This window comes from Eschrichtius robustus, chromosome 11, assembly GCF_028021215.1.
Source record: "Eschrichtius robustus isolate mEscRob2 chromosome 11, mEscRob2.pri, whole genome shotgun sequence".
NCBI classification, from domain to species: Eukaryota; Metazoa; Chordata; class Mammalia; order Artiodactyla; family Eschrichtiidae; genus Eschrichtius; species Eschrichtius robustus.
In genome coordinates, this window is record NC_090834.1 from 8,822,415 (window position 1) to 8,843,129 (window position 20,715).

Sequence of the window (20,715 nt, forward strand, 5' to 3'; positions counted from 1 at the left end):
AAGATGGTAAGGATCAAAACATTTTCTAAGGGCCCAGTAGTAAATATTTTAGGCTTATGAGCTATACAGCCTCTGTATTAACTACTCAACTCTGCTGTTGTAAAATGAAAGCAGCCATATACAACATGTAAACATACGAGCATGTCTGTGCTCCAGTAAAGCTTCACTTAATGGACACTGAGATTTGAATTTCATATTTTTCACATTTTTCTTCTTTTGATTTTTTCCAACCATTTAAAAATGTAAAAATCATTCTTAGCTTGCAGGTCATAGAAAAAATAGATGGCAGGCCAGTTTAGGCCCACTGGCCATAGTTTGCTGACCCCTGATCTACGGCAATAGGTAAATATTATGATCTGAAACATCACAGTGGTGATTCTGGGTGAAGCTGGAAGGCCAGTAACTCAGGTTCAACTACTGACAATAGTACTGGGGGGAGGGGGCGTTTCTTTAACCCAGTTTTCCAATCAGCAGAATAGAACAATGGTAGGTCTGGAATCTCAGTGAATAACTAACAATTACTTAAGTTTGGGGTACATTGTCAGATCTGCAGAAATGCTAAAATAATCACAACACATGAGAAAATGTATACAAGAAATTCAGGGCTGTTTGGCAGAAAAAAACTTGATAACTATAAAACGAACAAGAAAACTTTATGTCTTCTCTTGAAATCATTCCTTGCACTCAGTAATCCTAATGACCCCTTCTTGCCACCCCACCTCTATCTGGCAGCATAACAAATGAGTTTACACATTTGAGAAAGAGGAAATTAGACATTGGTTATTACTGCTGTTTTTGCTTGGACTTTTTTGTTTAGGAGAAAAGAAAATTGTAATTAAACAAAATGATATTCATACATATATGGTACCTATGTACACCCTACAAGTACAATGTGAGTGATACGTATACAGCAGAGATATGGAATGCTGTATAACACTTGGTGTACAGAAGACAATTTTTAAAAACAGAAAGATTGGATAGTCAAGTAATCAATCTTCTGCAGAATGAACTTTGATTAAGTGATGGCAAAAGATGGAGTGCTATGGTAACAGCACTTCCCTCAATTTCAATGGGAGGGTAGGATATGAACATTTAATCAGAAAACTAATACCTTCTCCCAGTTAAGGGAGGACAGAGTTGGGTTTTGGGGGAGGGCTCCTTCTTATGAGAGAGAAAACCTAAAACGTTATCTCCATTCAGGAAGATGTAAGAAGTTTGCAGTGCTTCCTCAGTCATACCCTATTCTTAATTTATAATTTAACTGAAGTCAGTTTGATCACTAGGAGTATAAGAAGGTTAACTCCAAATCTCAAGCTTTTAAACACTTTCCCCCAAAATATTAAAGGCCCAGAACTGGTCCTGAACAGTTGGTCTACACAGCGTTATTGTCCATTATTTGCCTCTGCTCTGGCTGAGGCCAGTCTCCACATTATTCCCCAGATACTCAGTGGCCAATCTTGTCTCACCCTCTTTGTTCAAACTATTTTCTCTCCCTGGATCCCCTTCCATTTCCGTTTCACCTTTCCCATTCCTACCCATATGCCAGGGCCCAGCATTAGTTCTAGCTGTACCATGAAGACCCACAGTAACTCCAGCCAAAGCAATATTTCCCCCAAACAATGCAAGTGAAGAAGTGTTCTGAAGACGGCAGTGCTCCTGCAGATATGTAGTAGTATTATTACCTTTGGGGGAAATTAACTATAAATTAAGTTTGGCACATTGTCATATCTCTGTTTAGTGTTTCCTAATTGTTTCATGTGCTGTTGATGTCAACAAACCACAGGCTATTAAGGCAAGAGTCACATCGTATTTCTTTTGTATCCTCAAAGTCCCTACCAGTGCTTAGCTACAGTTAACATGCAATTCCAATGAAATGAATTAATCAAAATAATGGCTTTCTTAACCACAGAACTCCTCATTGGGCCATGTAAGGTTAAGTTGTTAAACACATAAGAAATCATTGTTTAGTACACATGACTGCAAATGAAACCTTGAAAGTAGAATAAATGTGAGACATACATTCAGTGGAATTCAACCATCTTCTTCCATTTCACTCATAAAGCTGTGATTCAGGAGCTGAATTCCCTAAATCAGAGATTCAGTGTTCCAGGATTGAACAGTTTGTTTCATGATGTTTCAGAATCTTGTGTAAGGTCAAAGGTTTGAATACTGCAGCTCTCCCATTTGGTCTTGTTTGTTTTGATTTTTGTCTGTTCACCTTTCCTGATTCAGCAATGGAGCATGCATCCTCTGTCTTATTTCCTTTGGCCTGATTTACAGATCTTTTGGTCTAACAGGCTCTAGCCTCAGAACAAAATCATGGCAAGTTTTAGTTTGCAGTTAGGCAAGAGCAGTTTGCTAAAAGCATGGACCATTTCCAGATGCCTGGAGGCGTAGCTACAGAAGATTTACTTGATTTGACCCTGGCTCCTCTTCCCCAGTCTGTCCCATGAGTAGAATGATCCTAGCTGCAGTGTACGTCGTAAGGCTAACGGAAGAATAACGCCAAATACAAAAAAGCGAGGTAAGGACGAATGAAAACGTGATGTTATTACAAGGTGCTTCGGACTCGGTTCTCTCCAGGAGGCTTGTTAGGGACCCTTAATGACTGGGCCTGACCCCCTCTCTGAGGCCTAATTTGACTTGCCCCCAAATCCCGCGGTCCGCCGGAGCCAGTAGGTCGGGAACTGTGATGACCATTAGACTCCGGAATAGGCACTAAGGTCTAGAATGGAGGAAGAGGTGGCCTGGACTCTCCGCCTCACAGCCCTACGCTGCTGTCTCCATGGTAACAGCGAGGAAGGCCGGGAAAGCAGCTCTTCCGCCCAACAACCCGCCCTCAGGCTAGACTGACCAATGGTCCCGTGGGTTACCTAAGGGAAGGTGTGATTGACAACGGGGTGGGGCGAGCGTGGGGAGCCAGGACTGCCTCTATCCAATAGAACCTGAGGCCGGTCCCAGGACCAACAGGCACCGACCAATCGGAGGGCGTAACGGAGGGCGACGTGCCCACCCACCACGCTCCGAGTTGCCTGGAGCCGCGGCGGTTGTAAGCAAATGAGGGGGAATTTGGGCGTTGAAAGAGCGGCGCTGATTAGCGAATCCGGAATTGCCTGGATGAAAACCCATTTGTGATTCGCCCTGAGTAGACCAAATCCCTTGTGGGCTGAAACAGGCCGGACTGAGAGGTGTGAGTAGGGGACCCGGGAGATGGGGAGCCAGGTAGGGGGGGGCGGGGAGGTGAGATGAGTGGGGGTGGCCGCGGAGAGGAGAGAATGGCAGGGGATGGAGCTGAGGAGGCTAGAGGAAGGCGTGGGCGGATGGCGGTGCAGGGACCTCTCAGGCTACCCTCACCGCCGATCTGGACCCAAGGCCTGGCGGCCGATAATTGCTGAATTGGGGGCGGAAAAGGCAGGAATGCTTTATTTCTCATGCTCTTAAGAAAGTGACATGTCAGTGCCCGGTTCGAAATACCTTTTGACCGAAACCTTAATCTCTCTCCCAGCTACTGGTAGGTAGCGGGCGAAAATTCTGAAGATGAGACCTGAGGGCACTGTTTTCCTGTCGCCAGTTTGAATCTGCGACAGGGCGGGGGAATTTAGACTAATACCTTCTCCCAGTTAAGGGAGGACAGAGTTGGGTTTTGGGGGAGGGCTCCTTCTTATGAGAGAGAAAACCTAAAACGTTATCTCCATTCAGGAAGATGTAAGAAGTTTGCAGTGCTTCCTCAGTCATGCCCTATTCTTTTTTTTTTTTTTTTTTTTTTAAAGATATGGCAATTTATTATTTATTTTTTATTTATTTCTGGCTGTGTTGGGTCTTCGTTTCTGTGCGAGGGCTTTCTCCAGTTGCGGCAAACGGGGGCCACTCTTCATCGCGGTGCGCGGGCCTCTCACTATCGCGGCCTCTCTTGTTGCGGAGCACAGGCTCCAGACGCGCAGGCTCAGTAATTGTGGCTCACGGGCCTAGTTGCTCCGCGGCATGTGGGATCTTCCCAGACCAGGGCTCGAACCCGTGTTCCCTGCATTGGCAGGCAGATTCTCAACCACTGCGCCACCAGGGAAGCCCCCATGCCCTATTCTTAATTTATAATGTAACTAAAGTCAGTTTGATCACTAGGAGTATAAGAAGGTTAACTCCAAATCTCAAGCTTTTAAACACTTTCCCCCAAAATATTAAAGGCCCAGAACTGGTCCTGAACAGTTGGTCTACACAACGTTATTGTCCATTATTTGCCTCTGCTCTGGCTGAGGCCAGTCTCCACATTATTCCCCAGATACTCAGTGGCCAATCTTGTCTCACCCTCTTTGTTCAAACTATTTTCTCTCCCTGGATCCCCTTCCATTTCTGTTTCACCTTTCCCATTCCTACCCATATGCCAGGGCCCAGCATTAGTTCTAGCTGTACCATGAAGACCCACAGTAACTCCAGCCAAAGCAATATTTCCCCCAAACAATGCAAGTGAAGAAGTGTTCTGAAGACGGCAGTGCTCCTGCAGATATGTAGTAGTATTATTACCTTTGGGGGAAATTAACTATAAATTAAGTTTGGCACATTGTCATATCTCTGTTTAGTGTTTCCTAATTGTTTCATGTGCTGTCGATGTTAACAAACCACAGGCTATTAAGGCAAGGGTGACATCGTATTTCTTTTGTATCCTCCAAGTCCCTACCAGTGCTTAAATCAGATGGAGAAAGACAAATATCGTATGATTTCACTCATACGTGGAATAGACAAACAAAAATGAACAAACCAAACCAAGCAAAAAGAAGACATAGATCCAGAGAACAGAGTAGTGATTATCAGAGGGTGAGGTGGGGAGGGTGCAAAATGGGTAAAGGGGATCAAATGTAGGGTGACAGATGGAAACTAAATTTTTGGTGGTGAGCACACAGTAGGGCATATAGAAGTGGAAATATAATGTTGTACACATGAAACAGATAATGTTATAAACCAGTGTTACCTCAATAAAAAATAAATCTTTAAGAAAGAAAAAAGAAAACAGTGGGTTACAGGAGTGAACTGCCCTTCTGGAGGATTCTTCTTCATTTTCCTTTATAGCTGTTCCAAACCTTCAAAGATAATTGGGCGGGGGGGGTAACTTTCACACTTTTTTTCTACTTGAAACACTTCAATATGGTTTGAATTTTAAAATATTAGGATAATGCCTCTACCTTTATAATGAAATAAAATGCAAGTCTGGGAAAAATCAATTGTCACGCTACCAAAATGCCATCGATGTGGTATCATCTGTTAACGCGCTGACAGAAAAGGGGAATCAGTGTATCCAGATTACACCCTTCCACCCTTTTTCCTGCGTGCTTCTGTGATTTGAAAGTGCGTAGCAACTGTCGTCCGTTAACCACACCACTCGGGCCCCCAGCAGGCAGCCCTCCAGTGCCGGCTTCTGCACTGGGGTCAGTACCTCCTAATTCCTGCAGATTCTAAGCAGGGCTCATTCTCTTTCCTTCCTCGCTCCCCAGAGACAAACGCTCTTCTGAAATTGCTTTCCATCATTTATGCCCATGTTTTTATGTTTACTGTATATGTGTAGCTCATAAACTATATGTGTATTACTATTTAGGTATTTTTTAAATTTTAAAGATACAAGTAGCATAGTACTGTGGGCTTCATTTTGCAACTTGCTTTTAGACTCAATATTGTTTCTGAGATACATTCACATCAATAAGGCCAGCTCAAGTTCATTCATTTTAAGTGTTCATTCTGAGTATATAATACCCATTCCCTTACTGATGGACATTTAGATTTTTTCAGATGTTTTGCTATTATGAACACCCTTCTACATGTCTCTTTATGCCAGAGTTTATCTAGGACCGTGGTTCTTTAAGGGGATGGTAATGCCCCTTTGGTCATTTTGGAATTCGTGAGGGCACCTCTGGTTATTATTGTGATTTTGGAGACACTACCAGGGTTTACAAAGCAGGTCTGGGGACGCTAGAAGTCCTGCAATACACTGGACAGCCCCTCATAGTAAAGAATCGTCCTTCCTCCTGCACAACTTTTGAGTGTCTCACAGGATACTCATTTATAATATGAGCCTAGAACCTAACTCCATTTTTTGTATAAGCATAATGTATTTTTTGGCACAGTTTAATATAGTAAAATTTCCAGGAATGCAACTCTAATGTAAATCAAGGGGAAAGTATACTTATTTGTGGTTTGGAACTTTTTAACAAGAGTTGTTCATCACTCTAGAAAACCCCGTACCTGAAGGCGGCCCAGCTCGTGGTATTTGAGTTGCCGTATAACACACCTGCATCAGCCAGCATTTGTAGCTTTTGCGTTCATGGTGATTCTAAGTTTAGGTGCGAGCATCTGAGTGCATTACTTCCTTATGTATTCTAGTGTAGTCAGCCTGAACATTTGTATATTTAAACATATGCTGTTTTATTATGAATTACTTTCCATTTAAAATTGGCTTCTGCGTATGATATAAAGTAGAGATCTGGTTTTATTCTTTTCTGATTGGATAATCACTTGTCCCAACACTATCTATGAAATCCTCTACCCACTGACTATAAAGCCAACTCTGTCTTGTGCAAAGTTCTCATAAATGCATGGATCTGCTTCTGGGTTCTCTTTTATTCCACTGGCTCACGTGTCTTTATGCCACTATCACACTGTTTTAATTACCTTGGTTTTATAATGTGTCTTGCGGCAGTTGGTAACACGAAAGGCAAGTTTCCATCCTGTTCTCAAAATTGTTTTCGCTGTTCTTGGGCTTTTGCTTTTCCATATGAATTTAGGATCAGTTTTCAAGTTCCACAAAAAACTACTTTGAGATTTTGGTTAGAATTGCATTGAACTGATAGATTAAGGAAAATTGAGATATTTCAATATTAAACCATCCCATCCATTCAGGAACATGAGTTATTTCTCTATTCAGGCCTTTTAAAAATATGTATCTTCACATAAAGTTTTATAATTTTTGCTATAAAAATCTTCACATCTTTTGTTGGATTTATTCCTACTTAGACATGTATACTTATTCATACACACATCTTTTTATTGCAAAAGTTTCAAATATATTCAGAAGTGCAGAAAATAGTGTAGCAAACATTCATATATTCACCACCCAGCTTCAACAGTTAACTCATGACCAGCCTTGTTTCATATTAGCCCCCGTCTTCTCCTCTCCCCTGAATAATTACAAAGTTCCCAGACATCGTTTTCTCTTATCTCTGATGTGCGTGTGTGTGTACCTGTATATCAGAAATAATCTTGTAGCGATATAACCACAACACCATCACATTTTTTAAAAATTTATTTATTTATTTATTTATTTATTTATTTTTGGCTGCGTTGGGTCTTCGTTGCTGTGCGTGGGCTTTCTCCAGTTGCAGCAAGCAGAGGCTACTCTTCGTTGCGGTGCATGGACTTCTCATTGCGGTGGCCTCTCTTGTTGCGGAGCACGAGCTCTAGGTGCACTGGCTTCAGTAGTTGCAGCAGGCGGGCCTCAGCAGTTGCAGCACGCAGGCTCAATAGCTGTGGCTCACAAGCTCTAGAGCGCAAGCTCATTAGTTATGGTGCATGGGCTTAGTTGCGCCATGGCACGTGGGATTTTCCCGGACCAGGGCTCGAACCCGTGTCCCCTGCATTGGCAGGCGGATTCCCAAACACTGAGCCACCAGGAAAGTCCCCACATTTTTAAAAAAACAATATTTTTCATTTAAAAAATAAACAGCAATTCCTTAATATCATCAAGTATCCAGATACTGTTCAGATTTCCCCAGTCATCTCATAAAAGGTTTTATATAGTTGGTTTGTTTGAATCAGGACCCAAACAAGGCCCATATATTTCATTTGTCTGGTATGTCTCTTCAGACTTTCTTTGAAGTAAACTTTTTTGGAAAAAAAAAAAAAAAAGTATAACACACATACCAAAAAATATGCAAATCAGAAGTGTACAGCTAGATACAATTTAACAGAATTAACAAAGCCATGTAACCAACACCCAGATGAAGAAACAAAATTTCATAAGCACCCCAGAACCCCCTTCAGGCCCCCTCCAATCACTACTTTATACAAGGTAACCACACTCCTGACTTCTAACCCCAAAATTAGTTTGACCTGTTTTTAAACATTATATATGTGGAATTATACAGTATGAACTCTTTTGCCTTTAGCTTTTTACACTCAATATTTGCGAAACTCACCCACATTGCTGGGTATAGTTGTAGTTTGTCCATTTTTGCTGCTTTCTACTATTCCACTGTATGAATGAAGAGATTGTATGTATAATACCACACTTTAACTATTCGACTGATGGATATTTAGGTTGTTTCAGTTTTTAACTATTTCTAATAGGGCTGCGGTGAACTTTTGTAAATGTCTTTTAGTGAATTTATGTGTATGTGTCTGTTGGGGACACACCCAGGAAGAGAAGAGCTGGGTCTAGGGTTCACATATATTCAGCTTTACTAGATATTACCAAAGAGTCTCCAAAGCGCTAGTAACAACTTAGACTCTCACCAGCAGGATATGAGGGTTCCAGTTACTCCACATCTTTGTCAACACTTGGTGTTATCTGTCATTTTCATTTTAGCCATTCTGGTAGGTGTCTAGAGGTACTGCATTTTGGTTTTCATTTGCAATTTCCTGATGACTAATGAAGTTGGGCACCTTTTCACATATTTGTTGGCCATTTGTATATCCTCTTTGTCAAGTGTTTATTCTTAGCTGCTTGATCTATCAGTTTCTGAAAGAGGTATATTAAAATCTTGCACGAAATTTGTGGGCTTTTCCGTTTATTGCGGTAATTCAGTTTTGGCTTTATATGTTTTGAGGCTTTCTTTTAGGTTCATGTGTTTTGAGTTGTATTTTTTTTGTTAAATTATTCCTTTTGTGACTGTCGTTATTAATATTTTTCAAAGCTTTACACTCTGTTTTGCTTGATACTGATACTGCTTTACCAGACTGTATTTTGTTTTGTTTTGCTTGTTTTTTTCTTTTTTTTGGTAATTGTGGTAAAAAACACATATATAAATTTTACTACCTTAACCATTTTTGAGTGTTCAGCAATGTTAAGTATAGTCACATCATTGTGTAACAGATCTCTAGAACTTTTTCATCTTGCACAACTGAAACTCTGTATCCATTGAACAATTCCCCTTTTCCCCTCTTTTTGTTTTGGTAGTATTTGCTTTGTATGTCTTTTTCACTCTCTTTATTTTCAGCCTCTCTCTCATTATGCTTTCTGCACAGCTTTTATAAAGAGCTGTTCGAAAAAAAAAATCTAATATAAGAATCTCTTTTAATAGTCAAGTGTAATCTGCTTACATTTACTATGATTACTGTTATATTTGGGCTTAGTTTTACAGTCTTATTTTGTATTTTCCTTTGCTTCTTTCCATTCCTGCCTTCTGCTTTCTTCCTTTATTTTTCTCACTCTACTAGTATGGAAGTTATTCATCCTATTTATGTTATCTGGTGTTTACCTATGTGTTTTTTTAACATGCATATTTAGCTTAACAAAGCCTATAGGTAAAATCATTAATTCTCACCTCTTCAGAGCAAAATAATAACTATGGAATGATTTAACTTTGAGCTGTCCTTTCTCACCTTCCACTTGTCGACAAATATTTTAGTTCTTCCTTGTTTTTAACTCATCAAGAAATTAGTCCTTATCATTAAAGAAGTCTTTACTGTCAGTATTTACTAATATTTTTCTCACCATTCCTCCTTACATCTCACACCTTCTTTCTTAGTTCATTTTCCTTCTTGGTGAAGTATATCTATGAGGGGTGAACTCCATTCCAGTCTTTGTATGTCTGAAAACCTCTATTTTACACTCACTCCAGTGGGAACCTTGCATGCTGACCTCCCTCCAGAGAGGTTTCCATTTGTCTCTGCTGGGATCCTATGGGCTTCTCACTGTTAGTGTGGCTTTCATGTTACTCTTACTACTTGGGATTCCCACACCTCAGTGGTAGTGTGATCCGAACCCCTCTCCCGCATGTGATGAAGGATTGGGATGCAGATTTCTCTTGGGTTGTTCTTTTTTCACCCATGGGCTCAGGTTCTTGGCCCGCTTTCTTCCAACCACGTCAGCATCAAATTTTTTAGTCCCTGTTTCAAAGACAGCTGAGCCCTTACAGAGCCCATTTTTATACCTTGTTCTCAGTTCTAGTTCTCTGTATCATGGGTCTGAGACCTCACCTGTCGAGGAGAGGACCACTCCTAAGGTTTGCACCTGGTTCCAGGACCCCTGCAGGTCTTTGGGCTCAGCTCCTGCTTACTATCCAGGCTTTGAGTTACATTTTTGTTTATAGCACTTAAGGATTTCCCTTTATTGCTTTCAAGCTGCGCTGTGTATTAAATTCTTTTCGTTCTATTTTATTAAGCCTTTCTATATGTTTGCTGTTGTGTGGGGTAATTCCCGTGTCAGCTCTGTCCAGCATATTGACCAGAAGCCAGAGTCATCTTTCTCTAAAATTAGATACGATCCTATCACTCCTTCACTGGACTTTTGTGGGCTTGTTAGCACTGCTTCATGTATTCATCCAACAAATATCTATTACTTATAACCTCTGTAGAAAAGAACCGGCAAGACTGTAGTGAGCAAGATACAAAGTCTCTGCCCTCCTGGAGTTTACTATTCTAGCTGGAGAGACAGAAGGTAAACCTGTGAACAATAAATCAGAATGTGAACTACAGTTTGTGAAGTGCGCTCTGAAGGAACTAGAGTGAACGTGGGTTCCTTTAGCTGGGACAGTCAGGGAAGACCTCTTTGAGGAGGCTGCGTTTAAAGCTGGGTCAGAAGGACGAGGAGCAGCCAGCCCTGCAAATGGTAGACGGCTTCTTTGGGGTCAGGGGTTCATTCCAGGCAGTGGAAACAGCAGGCACAAGGACCCAAAGGTGGGAAAACCCTTGGCATATTGAGTTACTGAGGACACTCGACACCCCTGTGCTCTAATGAGGGGGGAATGGGCAAGGGGGCCACGCCCATCTGCTGCCAGGCCTCTGCCCACCTCTCCCTTACTCTGTCCTCTGGCCATGGTTCTCTCCCAAATGGGCCCATGCAAAGTCACCTCCTTTGTAAAGCCCTTCTCACGTCTCAATTTCCATTGCACTTTGTTTTTCCTACTGATCACAATGGGAAGTTGTCTGCATAGCAGTGTTCTCCAATAGGTCTTAAGCTTCTGTCAGAAGAAATGTCTTACTTACCTTGTGATCTCCAGCTTGTAGCAATGCTCTACAAGGTAGGTGCAAAATAAATGTTGACTGGGACTTCCCTGGCAGTCCAGTGGTTAACACCCCACGCTTCCAATGCAGGGGGCGTGGGTTCGATCCCTGGTTGGGGAACTGAGATCCCACATGCCTCTCCATGTGGTAAAATAAATAAATAAATGAATGAATGAATGAATGTTGAGTGAATTTATGTAGGGTTTTGTTGGTTAGCAGTTCATGCTTAGGACTTACTTTCCAATATCTTTATAACAGAAATTCTCATAGGTAATCATTTTTGTGGTATTTAAGCCATTAGGGTAAAGAAAACCATCAGCCTGAGGAGGAAATTGTGTGCTTAAGGCTTGCCTCTGATACTGAAAGGGAAAATCAGGGGAGGTACTATATGGTGTTACCCTGGAGTGGGTTGAACGGTGGCCCCAAGAAAGATATGTCCACATCTTAACCCCTGGAACCTGTGAATGTGACAGGTTTATTTGGAAAATGGGTCTTTGCAGATGCAATTAAGTTAAGGATCTTGAGATGAGATCATGATGGATCATTTGGGTGGAACTAAATCCAATGACAAGTGTCCCCAGAAGAGATGGGACAGGAAGAAGACAGAGACACAGGGGAGGCCATGTGAAGACAGAGGCAAAGATTGCAATGATGCAGCCACAAGCCAAGGAACACCTGGGGCCACCAGGAGCTGGAAGAGGCAGGAAGAATTCTCTCTTAGAGCCTTTGGAAAAAAGTGTGACCTGGCTGACACGTTAACTTCAGAATTCTGGCCCCCAGGACTGTGAACGTATAGCTGTCTGTTGCTGTGAGCCACCGGGCTTGTTAATACTATCCCGTCACCTTATACCGCAGTTACATCTTCTGCGACATGGACATAATACCTACCTCAGAAGCTTATTGCTGTGATTGAATGCGCTATATTTGTAAGGTACTTAGCACAAGTGAACGTTCAGAAACAGGGATGGCTCTTCTTCTTCTCCAAGGATTAGGAGTTTCTGTCTTGTGATTGCCTGCGGAGTCACAGCTCCCACCACAGACTTAACCCGAGAGCTTCGACTTCTCGTGGGCCCTGGAGCTCTCGGGTCCTGGTACCTTTTACAGCCCTCGGTTAGGGTTTTGTATCAAGGGAGAATCCAGCTCGTAGGTTGTGGGAAGATAAACTCAGATTCCGAATTTGAAGTGACCCACATGGAGCAGAAAGCAGCTTCTCAGTCCTCACCAAAAAAGAAAGGTTTAGGTTCTAAATTTTTAATTCCTATTAAGGGGCTCGACATTCCCAAAGACCTGTACTGACGAATCCTCCTACCACAGCAATCATCAAAAATTCCCCAGAATGAATTGGGACTTTCTGTGTTTGTCTGACCGCCCACCAGGAAACCCAGGAGTGCACAGAAGCCTGGCGGTACCCACAGCACCGGGGACGGACGGCTCATCGGGCCGGGGGGTCCAGGCCTGCAGCTCTCCGCTGCCTCCCCTTCATGGCTGGCACCGTGCTGGGCGTGGGGGCCGGCGTCTTCATCCTCGCCCTGCTCTGGGTGTCAGTGCTGCTGCTGTGTCTGCTGCTGTCCAGAGCCTCAGGTATAGCTAGGTAAGGCCTTCTCTCCAGCCAGGAGTCCCAGGTAAAAGCGATTGGAGGTGCCAGCGCTGACGCTCGTGAAACGTTTAGAATTCAGAAGCTCATTGTTGTAACTACTGGCAGTTTGAATGAGTTGCATTTTCACTTCATCATAAGCACTAACTGTGTTATTTATGCTCGGAAGCAGAGGTGGGAGGAGAAGGGGAGTGGTGTTTGTCAGCTCTCAGTGTTGAGGAGATGGGGACACAGGGGATGAAAAGGGAATCCGCTTTCGGTGCCTATTGAGTTTCTTGGGGTTGTATGTGTGCGTGTTTCTTAGTTGTTGAGATTTACAGCAGGCACTGGGTCCAGCCCCTAAGGCTCCAGACCTGGGTCCTGGGACGCTGAAGAGTCGTAGGTGACTTGGGCTGGCGTTGACTTAAGAAAGAATCAGGCCATAAACTGACTCTAAGGTCACCGTAGGGTCACACTCCCTGGCCAGACAGTGTAGGTACAAATCAGCAAGTTACATCATTTACTCAAGTTTCCTGGTTTAAAACACAGCACTGGGGGGCGGGGCTGCTTCGCTTTTTCCCGATCATGACCGCACAGAGGCAAAGGTAAAAACTACCGATTCCCATTCTTCGGAATTTGGAGTTCCCAGGAATAAACAGGAACGCATCCCGCTGGTACCTGTCTGGGAAGGAGGGTTTTGGGATGAAGGGGAAAACATTTCTAAATTCCCTGGGCGGTGTGGGCAGCACACTGGGCCCTGTTAATGGACTGAAGCAGGATATCCGCCCAGGGAAGAGCCAGTCCCGGCCTAGCTGATTAGAAGGGAGACTGAACAGCGCTTTTAACCCTCTGTCTTTCACTGCCAGGTTCTCCGTCATTTTCGTGTTCCTCGGTGCTCTGATCATCACAGCAGTGCTGTTGCTGTTCCCCCGAGCCAGTGAATTCCCCGCCCCTGAGGCCGAGATGAAGGTAAAACCATGGGTTTTGTTTTGCATCCTGAGTTGTGTCTCTTCTTTCTCTTGCTCTGGACCTCCGTCCTGCCCCGCATGGTCCCTGATGCCAGGAGGGCCGAAGTGTGTTAGAAAAATTGTAAAGTTGAAACCAGGATGGGGGGAGCTCAGAGGGAGTTTTAACCCCCTCCCCCCTCCCCCAGGAAGAGACAGTCCTTCCGATGCCCCCTTGCGACACCCCCGGGCAGCTATTTGCCTAATCTGTTCTCGTCTCCAGTTTGCATCAAGTGGAACGAGCAGTGAGCCCAGAAGCCACCTCGTGGTGTGAGGGCTGGAGCCGGGCAGACAGGCGGGAAGAGCCTGCCCTGAGTAAGAGGCTCCCACTCCTGGTGGCCTCGGCTCGGAAACGCGCATCCCGGGCAGCACCGAGGCAGTGCTCTCGGGTGCTGAACGACATGCGCTTTCACCTCCGTGTGTTTGCATTTTTCCACTTGTGGCATGGAGGGAGTACTTTCCGTAGAGAAGAGCAGTGAGGAAGGCAGAGAGCTTTTCTGGAAAGCGGAAGTTGTAGAGATTGGTGCGTTTAACACTAACAGCCTTAGGGGAAGCCCCTTTGGTCCTCGTTTCTAGAACCACATCTCCCAGCACCTACCTGTCTACGTGGATTTTTATCATCTCTCCTAGACCCCACCCATTCTGGTTCATTCCTGACTGGGGCTCTGGCTTTACCATACAGAGCTGGTCTCAGATCCCTCCAATCTTTTTTTTTTTTTAATTTATTTTATTTATTTTATTTATTTATTTTTGGCTGTGTTGGGTCTTCGTTTCTGTGCGAGGGCTTTCTCTAGTTGCGGCGAGCAGGGGCCACTCTTCATCGCGGTGCGCGGGCCTCTCACTACCGCGGCCTCTCTTGTTGCGGAGCACAGGCTCCAGACGCGCAGGCTCAGTAATTGTGGCTCACGGGCCTAGTTGCTCTGCGGCATGTGGGATCTTCCCAGACCAGGACTCGAACTCGTGTCCCCTGCATTGGCAGGCAGATTCTCAACCACTGCGCCACCAGGGAAGCCCCGATCCCTACGATATTGATCACAGGATTGACTTCCTGTGTCCCATTACTTTTTCAAGCAGCTTCTTTCCTCTGTTTTAATTTTTAAGCTGTCACGGTGATAACAGCTAACGTTTTTTAAGGCATCACTGTGTGCCAGGTCCTGTGCTAAGCCTGTTATTGACAAGCTCTCATGTAAACCTCAGGACAACCCTAAGTGGTATGACACAGGTGCTGTCAGTGTCCCCAGTTCATAGGTAAGGACGCCGAGGCTGGAAGGGGTTAGGGTAACTTGCCCAAGGTCATACATGTATAGGAAGAGGCAGAGCAAGGATTCAAGCTGAGGTCTGTCTTCAAAACCTTCATTGTTGGGGACTCCACAGAATATCGAGGGCCTTCGCAGCAAGTGCAGAGGCGACTATTTTGACACTAGACACTAGACTACACAAAATGACATAACTCCTGAACTAAAATCGGCACACATTTCCAGTTCTATCTAGGACTGACCATGGCAAAAGGGAGGAAATTTGTTCTGAAAATTCCAAGGGAAATAATACTTACCACACAAAACTGAGGAATTATTTTCATACATGCCAGGTTTTTTTTGGTCAACATTTGAAAACCACTCTGACTGTGTCAGGACTGTGTGTGTGAGCTGGGGTGCAGACTCCCACCCTGGTTTTCCTGTCTACAATGGGGAGAGCGATGAAGGCTGCGTATTTCTGGATTGCTGCAGATGTGAACATTGGAAGAAGGGTACAGAGCAAACACTGTTTTGAAATCAATCCCTCTTTCCTCTGTCATATGAGATTCAGACCCAGGAGAGCAGAATGAGCTTTGAGCAAAATATGTTCGTCAGCATGGCCAGCAGGATCTCATTTTCAGGTTTTGAGCACCAGCCCCTGCAGCAGCTTGGCTCAATACTGTATCAATAATACATGGCCTGGGCCTTCCTCACCCAAAGCCTGCTAATTGGCTAATTAAAAAGTGAACCGCGTCAAACCAGCAAACACGCAGCTCGCAAGAGACTTGTTCAGTCCTGAAGCCAAGGTCAAAGTTATGTTAAAGCGCTTTCATCAAGCTGACCTTTGTTGTAAGTTGGCTGTTAGGGTAATCTCTGGAGCAGCCCTTTCCTTCTTGGTGTCTTTGGAACTCAGTGATCACAGCAGAGCTCGGACTTGAAAGGTGCTTTGTGTATCGCCACTGTATTAGTTACCTACTGCTGCTGTAACAAATTACCACGAAATTAGTGTCTGACAACACAAATTTACTATCTTATATAGTTCCGTAGGTTAGAAGCCCCACATCAGCCTCACTGGGCTAAAATCAAGGGGTTGGCAGGGCTGTCTTCCTATCTGGAAGTTCTGCGGAAGGATGTTTCCGTGCCCTTTCCTGCTTCTGGAGGCCACCCTCGGCTTGCAGTCCCCTCGCTCCATCTTCAGAGCCAGCAAAGCAACGCGTCTCTGACTCTGCCTCCATCCTCACATCTTTCTCTCTGACCCTCTCTCCTGCATCCCTCTACCACTTCTAAGGACCCTTGTGATTACATTGGGCCACCTGTATTGGACAGTTCAGGCCAATCTCCCTATTTTAAGGTCAGCTGATTAGCAACCTTAATTCCATCTACAACCTTAATTCTCCTTTGTCATGTAATTTAACATATTCAGACTTTCTGGAGATGAGGATGTGGACATGTTAGGGCCATTATTCTGTCAGCCACAGTCGCCCTTCAGGTATTTTGGGTTCTCTTCAGGTACTGGGTTCTGAAAGCTTCCGGAAGTTGTGGAGTCCCCAGTCACTTGGTTTGTGCTGCTGCTCTCTTAAGTCTACAGATTAAACTGCTTTTTCCTGCCCAGACTTAAGCAGCACCATTTGGATCTGCGGAAAACAGAGCTCTGGCTGTGAACAGTAGACAAGCAGGGCCAATACCAATCATAGGTTTCTGTCAGCAAAGACCAACAGCTTCGGGGCCTCAAGTACAACTGGTTGCCAAGCAGCCAACTGCACGAATTGGGGCAAGTTATCTCTTCTCTTCGTGTTTCAGTATCTCAGGAAAATGGCTATTTCCTCCAACCCTCGGAATGCTGGGTTACGAATGTCAGGGTTCAGAACTCTTCTGATGAAAGTTTTAGAGTCACCTTTTCATTTTGAAAATGACATCTCCTGAGTTGGCAATGGGTTGATGATGGGAGGGCTCGGGTCCTGGGTGTGTGGGGTTTATTATACAATCGTATCTTTATGTTTAAAATTCTCCATGAGGAAAAGTTGACAGCCACCAAATGAGCCTTCCAGAGACCAAGCAAGCAAGCTTCTCATTAACTCTTTCAGAGAACTGATTTCAGAACAGAAAAGGACTCGTCCAGGGTCTTCAGAGTGTTTGTGAACCTCCTACATGGAGCCATTTGTTCCCTGGACTTCATTAAGCCTCTCTTTATCTTGTATTTCTGGCTCAGCACGTTGAGACAAAGGTTCTTTCTTATCCATTTGCAGGGTAGACTCAGGGCAGGATGTTACTGGAAGTTACAAATATGGACAGACTCTGGGCCCATTCATCAGAGATTACAGATGAGCACAGCCAGGGTGCGGAAGTGACGGTAATTTCGCTTTTGATGTTTCCTTCTCCAGATTGTAGATGCCTTTTTCATTGGCCGCTATGTCCTGCTGGCTTTCCTCACTCTCGTCTTCCTTGGGAGCCTTTTCTTGGTTCTAATCCATCACATCCTGGAGCCAATCTGTGCCAAACCACTGCGGTCCTACTGAGCCATCTTCAGGAAAACCAAGACCCTGTTCTTTCCCTCGCTTTGATGTCACTGATGAGCAGAAAGGTATTGTTTGGAGTCTTGTTCTGACAGCCTTCCTGCCTTAAGATGAGAGGATCATCTCTTCATCACTAAGACAAATCCCTTGAGTCCTGGCTTCCAGAAACAGGGTTGCAAAATTGCCCCTGGGGAGAGATTCTCACCAGCTTAAGAGGGATATTGCCGTCTTCTTAGCACCTGTACCTCAGATTTTCCATCTCTTTTGAAAAGGAAATAGCAACAGGGATCTGCTTAGAGTAGGTTTTCAATGAAGACTTCAGTAAATGAATTTTGGGAAAAGGGGCACTTTGGCCTCTGCTGTCCAATAGATGGAAGAACTTGGTCCTTTTTGATACTATGAAAAATTGTCAGTTACAAGGTCAAGATCATTTGGGAAAGAAAGACAATCAAAGTTCAAAAGGTTATTTCAGTGTGATGACCTGGAGACATATCCAGGTGCCGGTTCCGGAGCACTCCGCGTATCCTGACACCGGGCTCCACAAAGGCCATGGTGTCACTTCCCGCTGCTCCAAGAAAGCAAGCAACAGCAGCCAAAGGACTGGCTTTCACCTCGAACTCCTGGCCACAGCCTTCTAAATCCAGCATTTCTATATTTCAGGTTTCCTCGGGGATTAGAGGCAGGGTATGGAAACGTCAGTTGTGTGTCCTGCTGCTGTCTCTCTGGATTCTTCTTCTTCCAGGATTCGGCGGCCTTTGTTCCCTTATTTGGCTACCATAAGAGTCCATTTGGGGTTACTTTCATCTCTTTCATCTTCGTAGTTCTTTCTCCAAAGCTGGTGAGGAATGTATATGCCCAGGCTTAGGTATAACTTTATACCTAAGCCCCCAGACCAAGTGAAATTTGTTATTAACTAGATGGGCTCTAGGCTGGTTCCATTTTGGAAATCTCATCCTGGCTCCCTAGAGCTATTTGAAGGAGGACTTTCTGGCTTAAAATTAAGAACCAGAAAACAAGTCGGAAAAAGAACTTTGATTGAGTACATGCTATATGCCAGTAGTACACTAATCTTTTTTTTTTTTTTTTACACAGATGTAAATGACAGGCTTGTGTGTTAAGGGCAAAAATATGCTTCGTACAAAGGGTATTTTAGCTCAGCCTGCCTTCTGTAGATCCTGTAACTACCAGCAGTGGTGACATGAATGATGGGTCACTTTCTACCTTCATATGCCAAGCAGTCATGTCCAACCCTGAAAACAACCCTCACAGGGTTGGGATAAGAAGTAGAAGTCTGGGAGGGCACAAAATGAATTTCACTGAGTTCTACATGGGGGACCCCGATAATCAATGGCTAATATGGCACCCCCTGTGCTCACGGCCTTCCTGGGGACAGGGCTTAGAGGGCATCCCTTAAATACAAACAAATCATCTCAGGGTCCCATTCATCCTTCTTTGATCAATGGCCTTAGCGCAGGTGGTGCCACCCAGAGGGGATCCCGCGGCAAAGAGACTGTGGTGATCCCACTGTCTGGAAGCGGGGGAGGGAGAGTGAATCAGGGCTTCCATATAAGAAGACAGGTTATTTCACAGCCTCTTAAAATTGCATCCTGACGAAAACCACATCAGCAGGACGCCACAACGTTCACAGCGGAGACTTTTGCCTGATCCACTAGGTGGCGCTGTCTCAAGCCGGCAGAACACACTAGGTAATTTTTTTGACAAGTTCCTTTTATTTCTCACTGGTAAAACAGAAGTAGAGCTAACATTCTTTCCTGATGCATGGTATCGGATATTTAATCTAAGAATTCATCAGAGTTATTGTACGCTGTTCAGTTGCTAGGGAATGCACTGCCATTCATGCATGCTGCACACAGCAGGTGTGGGCACTCACTCAGCATTGACTGTGCTCCCACTGGGTGTGAAGCACGGTCCTGGTGGAGTAAATCCATCCAAGAATGAGGCTCTGAGGCATCCAGGCTGTCTTCCTCACTCCATCCTGGGATGAAGGCATCCAAATCATTTTTAAATGTTTTTATTCTAACATAAAGTAATCCATTTCTTGATCTGTTCTCTGAGACATAAACTTTTCTGTCAGCTCTATCCTGTTGCTGCTGCAGTTGAAGGGTTTTGTTTTGCTTTGATTTTTATTCACGTGTAAAGAAACCTGCTGCAATTATTTCACAGATGAGAGACAGGCAGAGAGATACAGGGGTTTAAAAAGTTGCCCAGCTTATTAGTAGTGAGGTTCACACTTTGCATCGGGATCCTGACGTTTCATTTCTCAGATAGTTTTAAGGATCCGTTTTGGCTTTCAAACAACTCCTTATTTTTACATTGGCTAATACTATTTCTTAGCTATTTGTACCCACCATTCCCCTGACCCATATCCAAAAAAGGTAAACGTTTCATTAAAGAATTCCTAATTAACATTTATAGTACAAATAAAAAAAATTTTATCATGACTTCTTGGCATAAAGCTTCAAGTATTTGGCTCTTATTACATAGGAGCAAGTTTCCAGACATGGGAATGGGAACCGCATGGAAGTGAATCTGGAGAAGTGCTGATTCTCCTCACAGGAGCATAAAAACTCAGGATTGGAAGGGATGCTGTAGTCCATAGAGTTCAATCTTTCATCTCTATTTCCAACGCAATACTTCGGAATATTCTGTTCTTCACTTGCTGAAATCACAATTTTTATTGTATTGAGCAAACACGTACGAGGCACTTTTCTAAGTGCCTTCTTAAGTGTTAACTTATGTAATCCTTACAGCAACCCTGTGAAATAAGTGCTCTTAATACCCCCATTTCACAGACGGGGAACAGGCACAGAGGGGTGAAGTGGTTTGCTTGACGTCACTCAGCTAGGGGTTAAACAGGACTCAGGACCTGAACTCAGGCAGTCTCAGTTCTTCTCTTCCTTACATCGTGTTGCTCCATAAGATGCAAACAAAGGAAAAGGAGGGACCAAGGAATACCAAGGAGAAGCAGTTGAGTCTCGAGGAAAATCCAGCATCTTAGGAATTGGCCAGGAATCCAGGGCAATACAGTTAGAAGCCACGTGGACCTCAGGGACAGCCTCACTGATCACCTCTGGTTTGGGGTGGGGGGGGGGGTCTCTGTGCTGTGAGACTTTGCTTAGAGATACCGAGGGAGCGGCTTGTGGACTGAGTATCAAGGATATACG

The 20,715-nt window shown here is 44.2% G+C and overlaps 1 protein-coding gene across 1 annotated transcript; it reads left to right on the top strand.

Annotated features, from left to right (window-relative positions):
* The first annotated feature begins 3,130 nt into the window (after positions 1-3,130).
* Positions 3,131-20,600, top strand: TMEM218 (transmembrane protein 218). Its single transcript, XM_068555966.1, has 4 exons — positions 3,131-3,190; positions 12,582-12,796; positions 13,645-13,747; positions 17,399-20,600. The coding sequence occupies exons 2-4, from the start codon at positions 12,687-12,689 to the stop codon at positions 17,531-17,533; spliced, it is 348 nt and encodes a 115-aa protein (XP_068412067.1). The 5' UTR covers positions 3,131-3,190; positions 12,582-12,686; the 3' UTR covers positions 17,534-20,600.
* Positions 20,601-20,715: the final 115 nt, after the last annotated feature.